General features: G+C 40.4%; 1 protein-coding gene across 1 annotated transcript; it reads left to right on the forward strand.

Annotated features, from left to right (window-relative positions):
• The first annotated feature begins 15,964 nt into the window (after positions 1-15,964).
• On the forward strand, positions 15,965-17,987 carry LOC147418884 (F-box/kelch-repeat protein At5g15710-like). The gene has a single exon (XM_086506223.1). The coding sequence runs from the start codon at positions 16,139-16,141 to the stop codon at positions 17,756-17,758; it is 1,620 nt and encodes a 539-aa protein (XP_086362349.1). The 5' UTR covers positions 15,965-16,138; the 3' UTR covers positions 17,759-17,987.
• Positions 17,988-18,616: the final 629 nt, after the last annotated feature.

An 18,616-nucleotide genomic window follows, 5' to 3' on the forward strand; every position in this document is an offset into this window, starting at 1 on the left:
CAAATTTTGCAGCAACATGATAGGAGCATTTTCTTTCAAGACTAAAGCATGAGGTGGAAAACCACCACCAAGAGTAAGGCTATTAAGATATTCAATTGTGTACAAATGTGTGTTTTCCTCTGACATACAAATTGAATCTGCACTCAGATACTCTTTGCAATCTCCATGCATTCTTTGCAATGCATAGTCATTAATTAAATCCACCTCTTTATTCCGTGGAGCAAGTATTGCTCGATCTTTGAAAAAAGTTGCATGATCTTGCACATGACACAAATCTCCATATATAAAGCTTAGAAGATGTGCCAAACTATTTCCTGGAAGCATCATCTGTGAAGGTATTTTGACTCTGTCTAAATCTCCTCCATCATCCATAACCCCATTGCCAATATCAAGCACCCAACGGGAAAAACTTTGTTGAAGTGAATTTGAACCGCAATCAAGTATACACATATTTCTAGTAAGCCTCAATATCTTCGTATATTTCCATATGTGAGAATGACACAACGAAGCATTTACAATGTCTGTACGACTACCTTTTGGTACAACAGGTAGTATTTGTCGAAAGTCACCTCCAAGCAAAATGACTTTTCCACCAAACAAAGTATCTCGCTGCATAATATCTCTTAAAGTTCTGTCCACTGCTTCAAATGGATAGCGATGTGTCATGGGAGCTTCATCCCATATAAGTAAAGCTGCATTCCTTAGAAGTTCTGCAAGTTGACTATTTACCTTTATATTGCAAGTTGCTTTAGAGTGAATCTCCAAAGGTATCTTAAACCTAGAATGAGCAGTTCTTCCATTACTCAAAAGCAAAGCTGCAATACCCGAGGATGCACATGCAAGAGAAACTCTACAACTTCCTCGCACTCGTGAAAGAAGTGCATTATATAAGTAAGTTTTTCCTGAGCCACCAGGACCATCTAGGAAAAATACATTCCCTGAATGTGTGTCAACAGCTTGTAGCACTTGGTGGTAAGCATCTCGCTGATCCTCATTTAAGGAAGTCTCCATACAATCTGCTATACTACATTGTTCATCAACGTTGAACATTGTTTCTTCAGCAATAACACCATTTTCACTTAAGGATACCATTGTTGAGTCTATTGCAGGCAACATATAATCGCAAAGCCTCTTGCCATGTTGTTGCAAAAAGCATTCTATATGAAGCAAAGCTTGATTTTTTGCCACATCAAATCGCACGCTTGCATCTGAAATACGCATCCTTAGGGCATAAACATAGTCCTCACAAAATTTGGTACAAAACCTGTCCCAAAGAGTAGCCGGATGAAGTGGCTCACAAAAGACTAATATGATTGCAAACAGTTGTCTCAACTGCATTCCATTTTGAAAAAAATATGCCTCTTGGAGGCAAAGTGACCGTTCTTCATCATCTTGCAATAATCCTCTAGCTATACATGCCTCCTTGTATGTATCATAAATGTGACCATCATACATCCGCAAGTCTTCAAAAGACTTACATCCCTTGCAAATGTTGAGAAGCATTCGTAGGTAATAAACCTCACCAACAGTAGGGACAATATTATAAATTCTCCCAATGGAAACACCCTGTTGTCGTGGAGACCATGTCTTTCGACTTTTATTCCATACCAAACCATTTGGAAAGTCAGTATATGTGAATCTATTTGCTTCTGGATAGTTTTGATTTGCAACAAACCATTATGTCAAGGTAGTTTTTTTATTTTGCTCATTATCCAGCAAATGTGATACATCATCACCATCTTGAAATGTAACCATATTCTGCAATGGAAGGTGTACTTGAAATCGTTGAATAGCTGGCCTTTCACTATGCATGTCGAAGCCAAATATTCTCCACATAGCCTCAGATGAAGAAACATAACGTGCATTGAGATAACTCTTGATCTCATCAGTAGCTCCTTCACAATCTTGAAGAACAATAGTGGCTCGATCATGTCCCTTGTAGACATACTTATAAAGATATTTCACGGCAGTGACAGTTGAACAGATCTCCACATTAATATGGGCTTGGTATCTTAGTGATAAGAGGGGGCTATAAGGTACAACCCAACGATTATCTAAATTTTAATTTTTAGACGGAACAAACCTTCCATCATCTCGTCTCATGTACACAGGATATCCACTTTCGTTTACATTTGTAGACGTAGAAAATGTTCGTGGAAACTTAAATCTACACTTTCCATCAACCATACATGGAGAACTTGGGTTCAAAGGACCACATGGCCCATGAACATTACAACGACTCACTACATCAAATAATTCTGGAAACACATTCTTGTCAGGGAGCTCTGCACAAACCAACTTGTCATAGTGTAATGTATCTATGGGTTTATATTTGGATGCAAGTATCAGCAATATATGAGCATGAGGAAGACCTCTCTTCTGAAACTCAATCACTGAAACATGTCCAATCACCTCCACAAACACGGCTTGCTTGATAAGTAAATGCATCATATCTTGGAACTTCTGATAAAACACTCGTATAGTCAGATAAGGACAATCAACAACACTTTGTCCAGGTAGTAATGCATCATCTATTTCCTTCCATCGTGGATTACATGTGAATGTGATGAAGAGATCCGGTTTACCCCTACTACGAACAATTGCCATTGCATCTTGAAATAGTTGGCACATATATCTTGGACCTCCAACAAAAGATGAAGGCAAAACAATTCTACGGCCAACATTTTGACCTTCAGCCCTCTCTAAGCCATCTCTAGCCTCAAACATGTCCACCAATCCTTGGTACACTTCACCACGAAGTGTTTTTTGCCGTGACTCCTCTAGAGTACTATAAGCATCCATGACATACTGTTGTAATAGCCTACCCCCTCGAAGAAGACACTCCACGGTATCATCTCTTATTTGTAAGCGAAAGGTATAATATTGCTTTTGACTCATTTTTCTTCCATCGGTAGTCTATAAATAAAGATGCCACCCATCCTCTCCACTTGGAAATAATAAAACATACAATAAGGACATGTAAGCTCGATGCATACTGGAGATTCTTTTCAAGCCCCCATGTCGAAAATTCAGTACAATGTCGCAATAGCCAATATTTCTATCATCCCCTTGTCCTGGCATAATTGCAGCAACCTCCGAACCCCTTGGAGCAAGATATTGCCAACCATCACAACGATGCTCCGCAATAACCATCCTCATATTGGGTACAATAGCATCTCCAGACAAAGAAGCAGCAGATCGTAGAGCATTTGCATAGGGATTTACTCTATGCATCATCAATTGTAGACACTCTAGAATATTACGATCTAAATTTGAAACATGATGCAATCTGTTGCTCAAATCATGTTCGGTATCAAAAAAATATAATTGTGCAAAGCGTGGAACTTCATTTTGTCCTTCAACCAGGTGCTAAAGAACCAATGTGTAACATTTAATTGCCTAATAACTTATGTGTAGCGGAAATTAGCATGAACATAGTGGGCATTTCATTAGAATAGATTCCTAATGAGAATTACAAGAGTGCTTGGGTGGAGAGAGCAACAAAAAGCATAACACCTAGTTAGATAGCATCGACAATACTTTCAAAAGAGAGAGAAATTAAGCTATTGACAACAGTTGAGGACCGGATTTGCATGGAGCTGGTCCCCCCTCCAAAAGGCTTTGTATTATGGTTTCTCCCATCAAGAGAGACATTGTACAATACAATTCTTTGTGTTCCTTCAAGAATAGCTAGTGCAATGAAGATGAAAGCTTCATGCACTAAGAAAAACACTTAACAAACACAACTTTAACTATCCCCGTTCTCAGACCCAAGACCTCACACACCTTCGAAGATGGTGAGAGCTAGCAGGGTATGAGAGTAGATTGAGAGGAAGAAGGAGTATCTTACGAGAAAGATGTACATCTCCTCACCTAATCACTCATATTAGCATAGCCTAGCTTAGTAATTAGCTTGGTAGAGGAGATGAGCATGCATTGAAGCTTGGCTCTTGGTTGGATTTGCATCCACATGCCAAGAGAGTGTTGATGTAGGCTTCTATCTCACAAGCTTGGAGTAGGTGATGAGTTCTCCATTAAAGCTTGGGAAGAGATAGTCTTATCTTTCTTCATACATGAGCTTGTGTGGGATAATGCCTTGCAAAAATCAGCCCCCTCTCTCTCTTGGGTGAGCCCCCTTGCTATTTGCTCTTCATGCAGCCTCATTGGCCCTCCCCAAGTCAAGCCAATTACAATTAAGCAGCATAAGTGATAGACTTCTGACATGTGTCCCCCTTTCCCCTTTTGTGAGAGCTTTAGGTAATTAAATAATTAAACTAAACTCTCATTGGACCCCTTTGCCTCTTGGCCAATAGGAATGAGGCAAGCCATGGGGCTTCTGAATGCTCATTGGACCCCTTGGGATACTGCCCAATAGTCTTCTAGGAGACTTAATTCTCATTGGTTTCTTTTATTAAATGTTTTTAAATTAATTGAACTAGATTTACTCTAGTTTAATTGTCATTGGTCCACTTCAAGGGTCATCCAATAGAAATTGGGCACACCTTGTGGGCATCTGGACTAGGGAGCTGACATGTGTCCCTCATTCCCTTTGTGTAAAGGGAGCGTGTGTGTGTGTGTGTGTGTGTGTGGCTTTCTCTCTCATCCCCTAACTTTAGGGCTCGCCCCCTCCCATGTAGGGATGTGCAAAGACTTTTAGGGAACACACAAAGCATCCAATTTTCCCTAGGGTTGACCTTTGGACACAACCTTTGAATTTTGGAACCGTAGCATTTTGGAAGTCTTAATGGGCTGAACCTTACGGTCTTTTTAGCCCATTGTTGCACATGGCTCTTTTGCAGATGGCCCCCCCTTTGGATCCCTATTTTCCCTCCTTTGGATCCCTACTGTGGCTGGTCTGCTAGCTTAACCAATATTCTAGCTTTTTCTCCCCTGGCACTTCCCCACATTAAATGATCAGTTTAATATGAGAAAATCATTTAGGAGAATTAGATATTGATTATTATGACAAATGCTATGATAGACAGAGCCATGAACCTTAAAAGTGTATACACCCCTCTCACCATAATTAATAGTCTCATTGATATGGGCACCAAGAGACACAAATGCCAATGCATTATTGTATCCCCGAATGTTTTGTAAGAACTGTCTACTTCTTGTTGTGGTTGAGCTCATCAAATCTTTCAATTCATTTGGTGGCTCATTCAAAGGAAGTAATCTAACTCTTCTATCAGAGCAACAATATTTACCCACAAATATTTGGATAGTCTTTCCTTCATCTGTCCATGCCTTTGCTCCACATTTGGAGCAAACATAATCTAAGATTCCTAAGTTGTGCAACACACACTTTTTGGATAGAACTGGTGCCATAGACTTGTGATGTAAAAGGAGAGACGTTGGATATTCAAAGCGGATGGACAAACAATGCTTTTCTACTTTAGAATAGTTTTTCTCTACTATATTCATTGTTGTCCCAACATTCATGGCTTCAAAGTTTCCTTCATGTACATCATGTATGCTCTGCCTTTCATAAAGTTCCAATAGTACTTTGTAGTGCATGCCTCGTTCTCTCTCGTGCTATTTGGCGCCTCACCTTTCGCTAATCATCACATAGTCGACTACGTCGTGCATGACCAGGTGATAATATGTGTGGTCCAGATACCATCTATGAAATCAAGAGCAAATAGATCTAATATTATAATATAATACACTTGTTATAATATAATATACTTGCTATAATTTTGGCCAATCACTAAAAGAAAATTCTTATGCATAATAGAAAATCGATATAAAAAGGAACATCTAATTATATCCTCTAACCTAAATACATTTGACACATTGATAGTGACTCAATTAAAAAGTACAGTTTGATGAAGTTACAACATAACATTACGTATTTCTACCATAAGTAGGACTACATACATTTGACACAACGGCTTGACTCAATTAAAAATAACAGTTTGATGAAGATACAACAAAACATTACATACTTCTACCATTAGTAGGATTAAAAGGATTAGGTCGTTGAGAAACTTGACGCTGCTTTGGTCGAACTAATCTAGCCAAAGCACTTAATTTATTTGAGGTAGCTCGGATATCTGAAAGTCTTGAACCTTGAACCTTTGTCAAAGCACCGAGCTTGTTGACGGTACTTCTCAATCCTGGCATGATTTGTCGTAGATTATTGTCTTGCATTCTTCCTTTTGATTCACGTTGACTCCGCAAAGCCTCTTTTCGAAGATTCTCAATAGATGCCAATATCATCTTTTGAGAATCCTCAACTTTGGAAAGTTTATCTATCATGTATGCCTCACTCTGTAGTCTCTGCAAGTTTGATGCTTTTGTCTCTTCTCTCAATTTCCATAGTATCCCACTTTCAATCTCCAATGCAGAGCTTAAAGTTTCAACCAGATCCGAGACATTGGTTTGCATTGTCTCCATCCTATTGCAGGAGGCTTTGATCTCTAGCAAGGTTTCAATAATTTGCTTTTTCGAATTCCACTCGACATTTTGAGTTGCTCTCTTTGCCGCACGCACGTTTCAAATACGAAGAGATGAAAGTATATCCCGTTCATTAGCAGATGCACTATTCCTCTCGACATTTCGAGCTGCTCTCTTTGCTGCACGCACATTGCGAATAGTAGGAAGAGATGACGGTATCTCCTCTTCACCCGCTGATGCACTTACAGCTATCCCAGAAGATATCAAGCCGTTGCTGGCAATAGCCAATGGAATGGCACAACTAATCTCCATTTTACTGTATAGAAAAACCTAAAGTGGTTGCAAAGAGAAATGTGACAACCAAAGAGAAGGTTTGAATGCTTGTAAATTAAAAAGTAACCCTCGTAGAATATTCACTTTTTAAGTGCCTGCTATTTTAGAATAAAAAAATACATCATCTCTAACTAGATATGAAAAACAACAAAGGATTGCATGAGAAGTGGAAAACAAACCAAAATGCTCATGAATCACTTTTATTCAGTAGATAAAAGTTTTGCTCAATACATAATCAACCCCATCTACATTTGAAAATGGAAAAAGAGCGTTTAGCATTGGGACGCTTGAAAATAGACTCCTTATGATTCTCTATCTTATCAGGTCCTACAATGCTCTTTAGCGCATTAATTTTGCTTTAAGCTTCAGATATAGAACAACAACCTAACTCAGAATCAAGGTAGAGGGCATTTGAGCATCCCATCTTTACCCGAATTTGCAAAAGGCGTAGGTTGCGAAGCCATTGACTGGGATCATTCTGGATTCTGACAAGCACCTGGTGAAAGGGTGTTCCATCTTGAGTCTTGGAAGTGCGGTCGTAGGTTCTCCAAGCTTGTTCTATAGTAACACCCGGAAAGAAACCTCGAACAATGCTTTGAAAGAAGTCAGCTTTGTTTTCCGGAGAGTAGTGAATCATTATATGATTCATTACTATCTCCATCGCTTCCAATCCATGACCAAAACATTCAGCAGATACGCTAGGTGCCATAAAGTTCCTAAGAAAAAAGAGAGAGACATTGTAAGTGTAGTTGCTCTAGGACTTCATCCACAAAACTTGACTTTACAATATGTCTCTTTAAATAAATCTGTTTCTAGGTCTGTTTCCTATCCCTCTCTCTCCCTTTCCATCTCCTTCTCTCTCTCTCTCTCTCTCTCTCTCTCTCTCTCTCTCACTTTCACTCTATATCTAAAATTTATAGGGTTCGGCCACAGTACTGGATCTTTCAATCACACGTGTTATTCTCTCTATCCAACCCTTTTTGAAATCTATAATGGTTTCATGTGATCTTCTATCCATGTGGTCACCTTTTGGTGATTAAACTATGGATAATCTCACATCACAATTACCAAACTCGGCACGATGTATAGAACAATCAGGTGTTTTATCTTATTGTTAAGAATAAGATGTTGATTATCCAAATTCCCTCTTGATTTTCTTACAAGAGGGCACTTATAATATCCTTGGGATCTTTTGAAACTATTCGTATGAGAGTGACAAACTGGTTATGTTGACTATCATTGGAATAACATAGCTAGATTTGGAGGGCCTATCATTAGATAGATGATGCTTTAATACTTCCATAGACAGGACCCTAAAAAACTCTTTCTTATTAGGGTGAAGACAAAGATACCATCTTAGTTCAGTATGAAGGCTCTCTTGGGATTGCCTTTTGAGTATCATGCCTTGATTTTCAAGACTATGCAAGAATCTCTAAGGTCTATTGGAATTGCTCTAGGCATTTACGTCAAGCTCGAGATCTTTGGAAACCCTCTCTATGACATTAAAATCTACATCTTTGGATGGAATTGTTACTCACATTTACCTCTCCCTATGTCCCTCCCTCCCTCCCTCCCTCCCTCTCTCTCGCTTATCTTTAATTTTATTCACTTTGGTCTTTTTCTTCTTCTTCTTCTTCTCTCTCTCTCTCTCTCTCTCTCTCTCTCTCTCTCTCTCTCTCTTTGTGTGTGGTTGTGTAGCATGCACACGTGTATGTGTGTGAGTACCCTTCAAACTCAATTCATTTTCAACTCTTTGTCTCTGTGTGTGTGTGTGTGTGTGTGTGTGTGCGCGCGCTTAGTTCACGCCTACCAGTTTAGGATCCCATAGTACTTTTATCTTACCATTTTATCATTTTGTCATTTCATTTTGTTACTCTGACTTTGTATCAGATTCAACACATTGTAACCCTCTGGTCTCATATGTCATTTTGGCCTTTTGAAGACACTAATATAACATTTCATTTCATTTTATTTCTCGCTTTTAACACCCAGAGATGGTATCAGATTCACAGTTTTGTAACAGTTTGGTCTCATAGGTTATCTTGGCCTTTTGACCTAATTGTGAAGATTAGTAGAACATTTCATTTCTTTCTCTCTATCTTCACATTTTTTCTAAGAGTTTGGTCTCATAGGTTATTTTGGCCTTTTGACCTAATTTACCTAAGTTCAGGTCAAAACATTCACAATTTTGTAATTGTAACAAATTGGTCTCATAGATCATTTCATTTCATTTCTTTCTCTAGTATGTAGCTATTTCTTTCTCTACTATGTAGCTATGGGGCTACATAGCAGAGAGTACAACAGAGGATTTGAGCCATACTCTCGAAATCTAGAGTGAAAATGAGGATGAGGATGGATTCTAGTAATAGTAGTAGTATTTTTGTTCTAGTCTTTTAGCACCCAGACATGGTATTAGATTCACAGTTTTAGCTGTGTGTGTGTGTGTGTGTTCTCATAGGTCATTTTGGCCTTTTAAAGACATTAATATAACATTTCTGAGCCATCTTCTCTCGATATCTAGAGTGCAAATGAGGATGGATTATAGTAGTAGTAGTAGTATTTTCTACTTGTTTAGCACCCAGACATGGTATCAGATACACAGTTTTGTAAAAGGCGTAGGTTGCGAAACCATTGACTGGGATCATTCTGGATTCTGACAAACACCTGGTGTGTGCTTAGTTCATGCCTACCAGTTTAGGATCACATAGTACTTTTATCTTACCATTTTATCATTTTGTCATTTCATTTTGTTACTTTGACTTTGTATCAGATTCAACACATTGTAACCCTCTGGTCTCATATGTCATTTTGGCCTTTTGAAGACAATAATATAACATTTCATTTCATTTTATTTCTCGCTTTTAACACCCAGAGATGGTATCAGATTCTCAGTTTTGTAACAGTTTGGTCTCATAGGTTATCTTGGCCTTTTGACATAATTGTGAAGATTAGTAGAACATTTCATTTCTTTCTCTCTATCTTCACATTTTTTCTAAGAGTTTGGTCTCATAGGTTATTTTGGCCTTTTGACCTAATTTACCTAAGTTCAAGTCAAAACAGTCACAATTTTGTAATTGTAACAAATTGGTCTCATAGATCATTTCATCTCATTTCTTTCTCTACTATGTAGCTATGGGGCTACATAGCAGAGAGTACAACAGAGGATTTGAGCCATACTCTCGAAATCTAGAGTGCAAATGAGGATGAGGATGGATTCTAGTAATAGTAGTAGTATTTTTGTTCTAGTCTTTTAGCACCCAGACATGGTATTAGATTCACAGTTTTAGCTCTCTCTCTCTCTCTATGTGTGTGTGTGTGTGTGTGTGTGTGTGTGGTCTCATAGGTCATTTTGGCCTTTTAAAGACGTTAATATAACATTTTTGAGCCATCTTCTCTCGATATCTAGAGTGCAAATGAGGATGGATTATAGTAGTGGTAGTAGTATTTTCTACTTGTTTAGCACCCAGACATGGTATCAGATACACAGTTTTTTAACAGTTTGGACTCATAGTTGATTTTGGCCTTTTGAAGATGTTAATATAACCTAATTTACCTAAGCTTTTAGCACCCAAACATGGTATTAGATTCACAGTTCCCGCTCTCTCTCTCTCTCTCTCTCTCTCTCTCTCTCTCTCTCTCTCTCTCTCTCTCTCTCTCTCTCTCTCTCTGGTCTCATAGGTCATTTTGGCCTTTTAAAGACGTTAATATATCATTTTTGAGCCATCTTCTCTCGATATCTAGCTAGAGTGCAAATGAGGATGGATTATAGTAGCAGTAGTAGTATTTTCTAGTTTTTAAGCACCCAGACATGGTATCAGATACACAGTTTTGTAACAGTTTGGCCTCATAGTTGATTTTGGCCTTTTGAAGACGTTAATATAACCTAATTTACCTAAATTTAGGTCAAAACATGCATTCACAATTTTGTAACAAATTGGTCTCATACATTAGTAGAACATTTCATTTCATTTCATTTCTTTCGATCTATCTTCACAATTATGTAACAGTTTGGTCTCAAAGAACTTTTAATTAGCCTTTTGAAAACGTTAATATCAATTCATTTCTGTCTCTCTATCTTGTATTTTGAAGACGTTAATATAACCTAATTTACCTAAGCTTTTAGCACCCAAACATGGTATTAGATTCACAGTTTTGGCTCTCTCTCTCTCTCTCTCTCTCTCTCTCTCTCTCTGGTCTCATAGGTCATTTTGGCCTTTTAAAGACATTAATATAACATTTATGAGCCATCTTCTCTCGATATCTAGAGTGCAAATGAGGATGAATTATAGTAGTAGTAGTAGTATTTTCTAGTTTTTTAGCACCTAGACATGGTATCAGATACACAGTTTTGTAACAATTTGGACTCATAGTTGATTTTGGCCTTTTGAAGACGTTAATATAAACTAATTTACCTAAGTTTAGGTCAAAACATTCACAATTTTGTAACAAATTGGTCTCATACATTAGTAGAACATTTCATTTCATTTCATTTCTTTCCATCTATCTTCACAATTATGTAACAGTTTGGTCTCATAGAACTTTTAGCTTTTTGAAAACGTTAGTATCAATTCATTTTCGGTTACTTGTCAAATCTCTCTCTCTCTCTCTCTCTCTCTCTCTCTCTCTCTCTTTGGTCTCATAGGTCACTTTGGCTTTTTAAAGACGTTAATATAACATTTCAATTTCAATTGATTTCATTTCTTTCCATTACATTAACCTAACTTACTAAAACATCTCTCTCTCTCTCTCTCTCTCTCTCTCTCTCAAATAATCAACAAATCAAATAATTAAATTGAAAAAATTTTTAGCCAACACATTTTACTAATTGGCTGCACTAACTGATTGAACTGCTCACCACAACACGACTCCACTCTCCTTGGCTTGCACACTTGCTGCGAACAATAAAAATATAGATTTTTAAGAGAGAGCTCTCTGCCATATTGCATGTGTCTCAAAAAAACACACACACACACATATGGAGTCACCCAGTGATGACGACCAGTGATGTAGGTTCCCTTGCCCCCTTTGTTCTCTCAAGGGCATATGCATAGACATTGCCTATTTCCTAATAAAACAGAAAGAAGACGCAGCTTGAGCACACACACACACACACACACACACACACACACACACACACACACACACACACACACACACACACACACACACACACACACACACACACACACACACACACACACACAGAGCGAGAGCGAGAGCGAGAGAGAGAGAGAGAGAGAGAGAGAGAGAGAGAGAGAGAGAGAGAGAGAGAAAGAGAGACGTCGGCATGCAACCTCTCAGGTCCGAGAGAGAGAGAGAGAGAGAGAGAGAGAGAGAGAGAGAGAGAGAGAGAGAGAGAGAGAGAGAGAGAGAGAGAGAGAGAGAGAAAGAGAGACGTCGGCATGCAACCTCTCAGGTCCGAGAGAGAGAGAGAGAGAGAGAGAGAGAGAGAGAGAGAGAGAGAGAGAGAGAGAGGGAGGTGTTGGCATGCTTCTGCGGTGGCGACTCTCTGCAGCCTGCCCATGCCTCTGAAGGCAGTGGCGGAGCTCGATGTGCCCAACATGAGGAGGCAGTGGCGTGTGCGCCAATGCCATGGCGGGAGCAGAAGGAGAGAGAGCGGCTATTGCCGGAGCAGGAGGGAGCATCTGCAGCAAGATGATCACGATGGCGGGAGCAGGACGGAGAGAGAGCGGGAATGCAGGTCCGTTCATGTTGCAGGAGGGAGACTGAGCTGGACTGCCGCTGCAGCAAGCTTGACGCCACTCCATCTTCAAAGTTGACGCAACTGCAGCATCATTGCGTGTGTGTGAAGCCTCATGCAGTTGCCTGTCCGAAGGCTGCCATGTCAAGCTCAGCATCATCAGGCAGATGCAGCTGCAAGATAATGAGGGCTAGCATGATTGCGTGTGTGTGTGAAGCCTCATGCACAGTCGCCTGTCCGAAGGCTGCCATGTCAAGCTCAGCATCATCAGACAGATTTTCCGGTGCCCTGCTGGTATGACGAAGCTCCCTACGACGTGTGGAGGGACACTGCCGTGCTGAGGGACAGTGGTGTGAAGGGGAGGGGGAGGTAGTGAGAGATGCAGATGCAGACAAGCAAGTACATGCAAGCAAAGGGAGGGAGACCATACCAAGCCATCCTCCTGCCTCTGCATCTTCTTCTTCCTCTCTCTCTCTCTCTCTCTCTCTCTCTCTCTCTCTCTCTCGGCAGGGAATGCAGCACATCTAATGACTAAGAAGGAATGACTATGACTATGACTATGACTAATGTAGCGCTTGTTGCTTGTACTTCATTGAGAATGAGAAGGAATGACGTTTTGTAGCGTACTTGAATGTACTTCAAGTTTATGCAGAGCCGCCCTCCAGCGCAGCACCGTCGTTTAATTTTTTTTTGTTCCTTAGCTGAGAACGTTTTTTTTTTGGTTCCTTAGCTGAGAACGTGCAAAAGTTGACACGTGGCATGGTAACTCCTCCGCCATAATATGTTAGTAGATTGACAAGAAATTCTTAATAAAAAACTTCTTTAAAAAAAAAGAAAGTGACACTATTCTTTTCACAATACAATATTATGTTTTTTTGAAAACATGTATAACAATAAACTATTTACATTACAATATATTTCAAAGATATAAAAAATAATGTTTGACATAAAACTCAATGCTCCTCTTTAAAGACAGAGGTACACAAATGTCAACACCCTTTCACAAGGACCTAAAAAAAATAATTTAAAATTATCATTAGCTTGTCATGTGACATTAATCGACAAGCTTTTTCCAATGGTCCAGATTTGCATCCAAAAATCCACCCTTCACTAAGGACTCCTTGTGTAGTCCAAAAACAAACAAGAGATGGCCATCAAGGCATAGCACAAGATATGGCCCAAAGTGAGAGCATATCTTACCAAGCAACAAAAGTAAGAAGGGCAAGAGTTTACTACGTGCTTTAATGTTATCATACTTAGAGCATGTAAAAGTGCGTTTGGATGATTGGTGAAACTATGTTTTCTTGATAATTTGTATTGCTTTTTCCAAATTCCAAGTCGACGTTCCCAACTGCGTAAGGTGAGACATAATTTTCTTGAGCACAAGATGGCAATTGCTACTTTCACAAGTGCATTAATGATGGACAATGATAGATCTAGGAACAAGAGGGATTACGGTTGATTCAATGTGAGGCTGATTGTTTGAAAATGCCTTTGCTATTAAAAATATATATATATATATATATATATTTCAATTACTCCCACACCTGCGATAATTTTACTTTTTCTTTACACTATTATCTTTTACAATGATGTTTGATGTTTTACGTCCACACGCGGTGGATCCACCGTCGGCATATATAGTTGTATAGGGGCCTTACCATGTCTTGTGATGTTGGTGGTGCAAAAAGAGAGCTTCAAGACTCAAGTTGCTTCGACTTGGATGATGATCAAATCCAAAGTGGGGTAATAGGCCCTTTTCAAGATGTGCTCACCTCACCCTTGCTTTTGGGAGCCATGTGGCATGTTGAGTGAGTTCATTGTCCTTCTATGCTAAAGGCCAAAAGTACACTTTTCATGACACAACCGCTTAGCGTCTACATACATTAATAAGGAGCACATGAAAAGACCCTTGGAGACTTCAATGAAGCATGAACACAATATCTTTAAGAGCCTCATCACACCTAGGGCTTGTGGGGGCTTGTAGATAAATACTCCAACCATATGTAGCCACATAGGAATTAGCTAATGGCATGGTTAGAGGGGCTTTTGCCGGCCCCTGTAGCCACTAATTTTTTGTTTAAATAGTACACACTTTGAAAGCTCAAGCACTACTAGCCTTTGTTTGCAAGCAATATTAGAGTACTCGCTTCCATTACTAAACTTGGGACGATGAAGGGCAGTTTTAAGTTGAAGTGAGAGAAAACAGAAGCATTGGTTGTGTGCTACAACACGTGGATGCTTGTGATGTAGCCATTGCAAGCAATGTGCAATGTGAATGGCATTGAGGGATTGCAACCTCCCTTGCTTACAGAGAGTGAATGTAGCCTAACTCCTTGAGTGATACAATTCAAGGATTTGAGTATCGAAGCCATAAATCGCAAGGTCCCCTTTGCCACTAGACTTGCTGAAAAACTAAACTAGACTAAGGAGCTTGGTCAAATGTAGCTATAATAAGATGGAGGCATTCATCTCATGGCCGCAACATGGGGCTTTGAGTCTCTTTATGTTTAGCCTTTTTTTTTTTTTTTTTTTTGCCATACTCACAATTGTGAGTTGAGATCATTTATGTTAACCTGATAAGTATACAACCACATGTTTAGCTATCTTAAAATATGTGACAAGGTCAATGAGGATAGGCATTTGCACGTTGATTGACATTGTAGCTCAACAAGTTAATCTTATCCCAAGAACACAATAATTGCCACCAAGCCCAAGGGACACTTATGGAAAGGGACTCACAAGGATGCTGAGAAGAGGTATCATGTCAAACTTGTTTGATATTACCTTGCATTAGACTTTGTGGTATCATGCAAAAGTTGGCCATTGTGCATATGCATGTAGAATTTGATTGAACAAAAAGCTTCGCAATTGCAACACCTAGACATAGGTAAGCAGATGAATAGATAGACAGACAAATAGATACTCACATTCCACAATCGCAACACATAGACATAGACAAGCAAATTGGTAGACAGACATATAGAGAAACAAACAAACATTTAGGTGCAAACTGTCTAGATATGTTGTCAAAGTGTGCCGATAGATGGAAAGAATGACATATCCGCATGAATTTGACATGACAAGAACAAAATCGCACAGACATGACAAGAACATGTCTAACTACACAGAGCGTGAAACGGTTTCTTTGCTAGCAATAGCAGAGTGCTTTTGCCAACTCTATCGAAAATCGATTTGGTGCTAGCAGAGTTTGCTTATGGAAAGGGGCAAGGGTTAAACCCTTGCCCCTGCAAATGTGCCATTGGATAGGTGGTGAATGAGACGAGTAAATAAACTAGTTATAGCCTAGCAGGCTAGCTGAGATGCCCAAAAGGGGAGAGCTCAAAAAGTGAGTGTTGGTATGACTTGGATTGATCCGGCTGGATCAAGGATTTGATACCAAATGTGCCCCACTTGCCATGTATGGTAGCTGTCCACTGGACTCTCTCTCTCTCACACACACACACACATACGCACGCAATGCCACGCAAGCGGCCCCTACAAATAGTCACTCTACACCGCTCCCGTCTCTCTCTTACCGACAAAAAACACACACACCCTACCTCCAATGGCCTTTCGTTTTGTGCTCTTGCTTGGATTCGCCCACATAACTTCCTGTTGTAGATATGGCTCCGCAAGTCTTGCTTGCTAATAATTGAACTAGGCAGTGGGCGCTCTCTCTCTCTCTCTCTCTCTGTGAGAGCCATGGAGCTGCAGCAGCCCCCCTTCAATGTAGAATTGCACTCAGATAAACAGTGCATGGCCTGCAGCTGCGCTTCTGAGTCTGCCAGCGGTTGCGCTGAGTGGAATCACTTGCCTGCTGGACGTCGGGCACAGAAGCATGCGGCCATCGACCACTTCAACAGTTCAGAGCTTATTGATCTCCTCATGGGTATGCGCAAGCGCAGACGCCATGTCGAACATGCTTGTCAACATCAGCAGTTCAAAAAATCCGAATTCATCCATGTCGATTTCGACAAAGATGATGCAAATCAATGCCTGTGCATGCATGGCGGCGGTGCAAATGGTACCGCCCTGAGCGCCCCGGCATTGGATCCCTCTGTGTGGAATTCTCTACCCACAGAATTGCTAGAGAGAATTCTCGCATGCTTGCCGATGGCCTCCCTTTTCAGATTTCGGGCAGTGTGTCGGTTTTGGAATGCAGCGCCATTTCGGCCGCTCTTCCGAAGGCTGCACGCACGCATGATGATGCCAGAAACATGGCTCATCATGCTGGGAAGGCCTCATGATGCACAGTCGAGGTCTTCACATGTTAGTTCTCTCTCAGTTGTATTCAATCTAGAATTGAGCAAAACAGTGACTCTCCTCAATACATTCCTTCCCTTTCCGCCCAACTTTGGCTGCATTTCGTATTGCGCCACCGCAGGCGGACTCATTTGCTACCATTACCATATGGGCTTCTCTGCAATGGTTGAAAAGACCTCAGTTTCTCTGTGGGTTGGTAACCCTTTCACCAAAGAGTGGAAGTGCTTGCCCCCCATGATTGGTTCCTTCCCTTTAAACTTCCCCCTGCGCGGCCTGGTCGGAATGGTCATCCTAGACAGTGTTGCAAATGAAAATGCTCACGCACTGCAGCTTCCTGTGCACTACAAGATCGTAGTGCGAACCCAATCTCGACGCACATGGGGCTCCGGAATGATGACGGAAGAGTACGACTCACTTACCGATGCTTGGAGAGTAACTACAACGGGGAATGTCCCATCTGATCACAGAATAGAGCAAGTCTTGCACTGCAGCGGCTCGTTGTATTTCCTCACTTGGCAAATGCGCGACGGCATCTATGTGTATCACCTTGCAAAGCAAAAGTGGTGGCGCATACTACCGCCAAGGCGGTATCAATTCACGAGTCCTCACATGGTGGAGTGCTGTGGGCGATTGGTATTAGTGAGCGGCGTCGGAAAACACCACACTGTCAACAAGCGGAAAGGACTGCGACGGCTTCACGTACTCACTACAGGAATCAAGATATGGCAGCTAGTGGAGGAAGACCAATGTTCAATGAGTTTGTGCTCTGCGCCAAATTCGACGGTTGGGGCGGCGGCCGACAATCGGAGCGTGCCGACTATGAGTGCATGCTCGTGGAGCGCGCTAAGCCGGATGCCGGAAGAGCTAGTACAAGAGTTTGTGACAGGCGTGCATTTCCATTGCACAAGCATTCAGAACCTGATCTACTTGACAAACAGCGTCAGCATGCTGATATTCAACGTGGTGGCGCGGATGTGGCGAAGGGTGATCATTACACAGCCTCCTTTCTTGGTGCAGGACTTTGTATCCTTTGTGCCAAACCTTGAGGCTTCTCCTTAAAGAGCCTGTTCTGTGCATTTGAATATGGCCTGCTTCCTCTGTCAAGATGTAGAGTATACTTGTGTCTAAATTGTGTATTATATACTTGCTGTTTACCCTAAGAGTTATAATACTGTTTAAAAGTTGTTATAATGGACGGCTTGATAATTGTAAAGGTTGCCTTGTTTGCTTTAGATTCAAATACCTTTTCACAATGGCTTGATAATTGGAGAGATTGCCTTGTTTGCTTTATACTTGTGTCCAAATTGTGTATTATATACTTGCTGTTTACCCTAAGAGTTATAGTACTGTTTAAAAGTTGTTATAATGTTTGGCTTGATAATTGGAAAGATTGCCTTGTTTGCTTTGAATTCAAATACCTTTTCACAATCATAACAAAATAAATATTGTTATTGAGGAGGGCGGCCCGTGTTAGATTGTGCGCCTCAAGGTGTAGGAACCTAGTTTAAACACCTCTCTCTCTCTCTCTCTCTCTCTCTCTCACACACACACACACACACACACACACACACACACCAACCAACCATAGCACTAGAATGGTAACCTAATAGGACATTAAAGTGTCCTTTAAGGGTTTTGGGAAAAAATTCCAAAACCATAGTAGATCCACTCATTTTGAAAAATCCTTTCATGAGCTTATAGTTCAATAACTACTACATATGAAAAAAATTAGAAACTTGTAATTTTTCCCATCCCTTGGTCACTACAAGCCTCCAAAGTTGATGGACCACTGCATTTTGCCCAAAACAACAATTTTTTACGTTTGATTGCATATAAATAAGACTGGGGATTTTCTAAGGACATGAGATAAAATGCCCCGTTAACTTCAATGGGTTGGTGACCAAAACATATGGTTGC

The sequence above is a fragment of the Adiantum capillus-veneris genome, chromosome 29 (genome assembly GCF_014529385.1).
Source record: "Adiantum capillus-veneris isolate H3 chromosome 29, ASM1452938v2, whole genome shotgun sequence".
NCBI lineage: Eukaryota > Viridiplantae > Streptophyta > Polypodiopsida > Polypodiales > Pteridaceae > Adiantum > Adiantum capillus-veneris.

Excerpts from the sequence above, each read along its gene's own strand:
- LOC147418884 (XM_086506223.1), top strand. The coding sequence starts at position 16,139 with ATGGAGCTGCAGCAGCCCCCCTTCAATGTAGAATTGCACTCAGATAAA.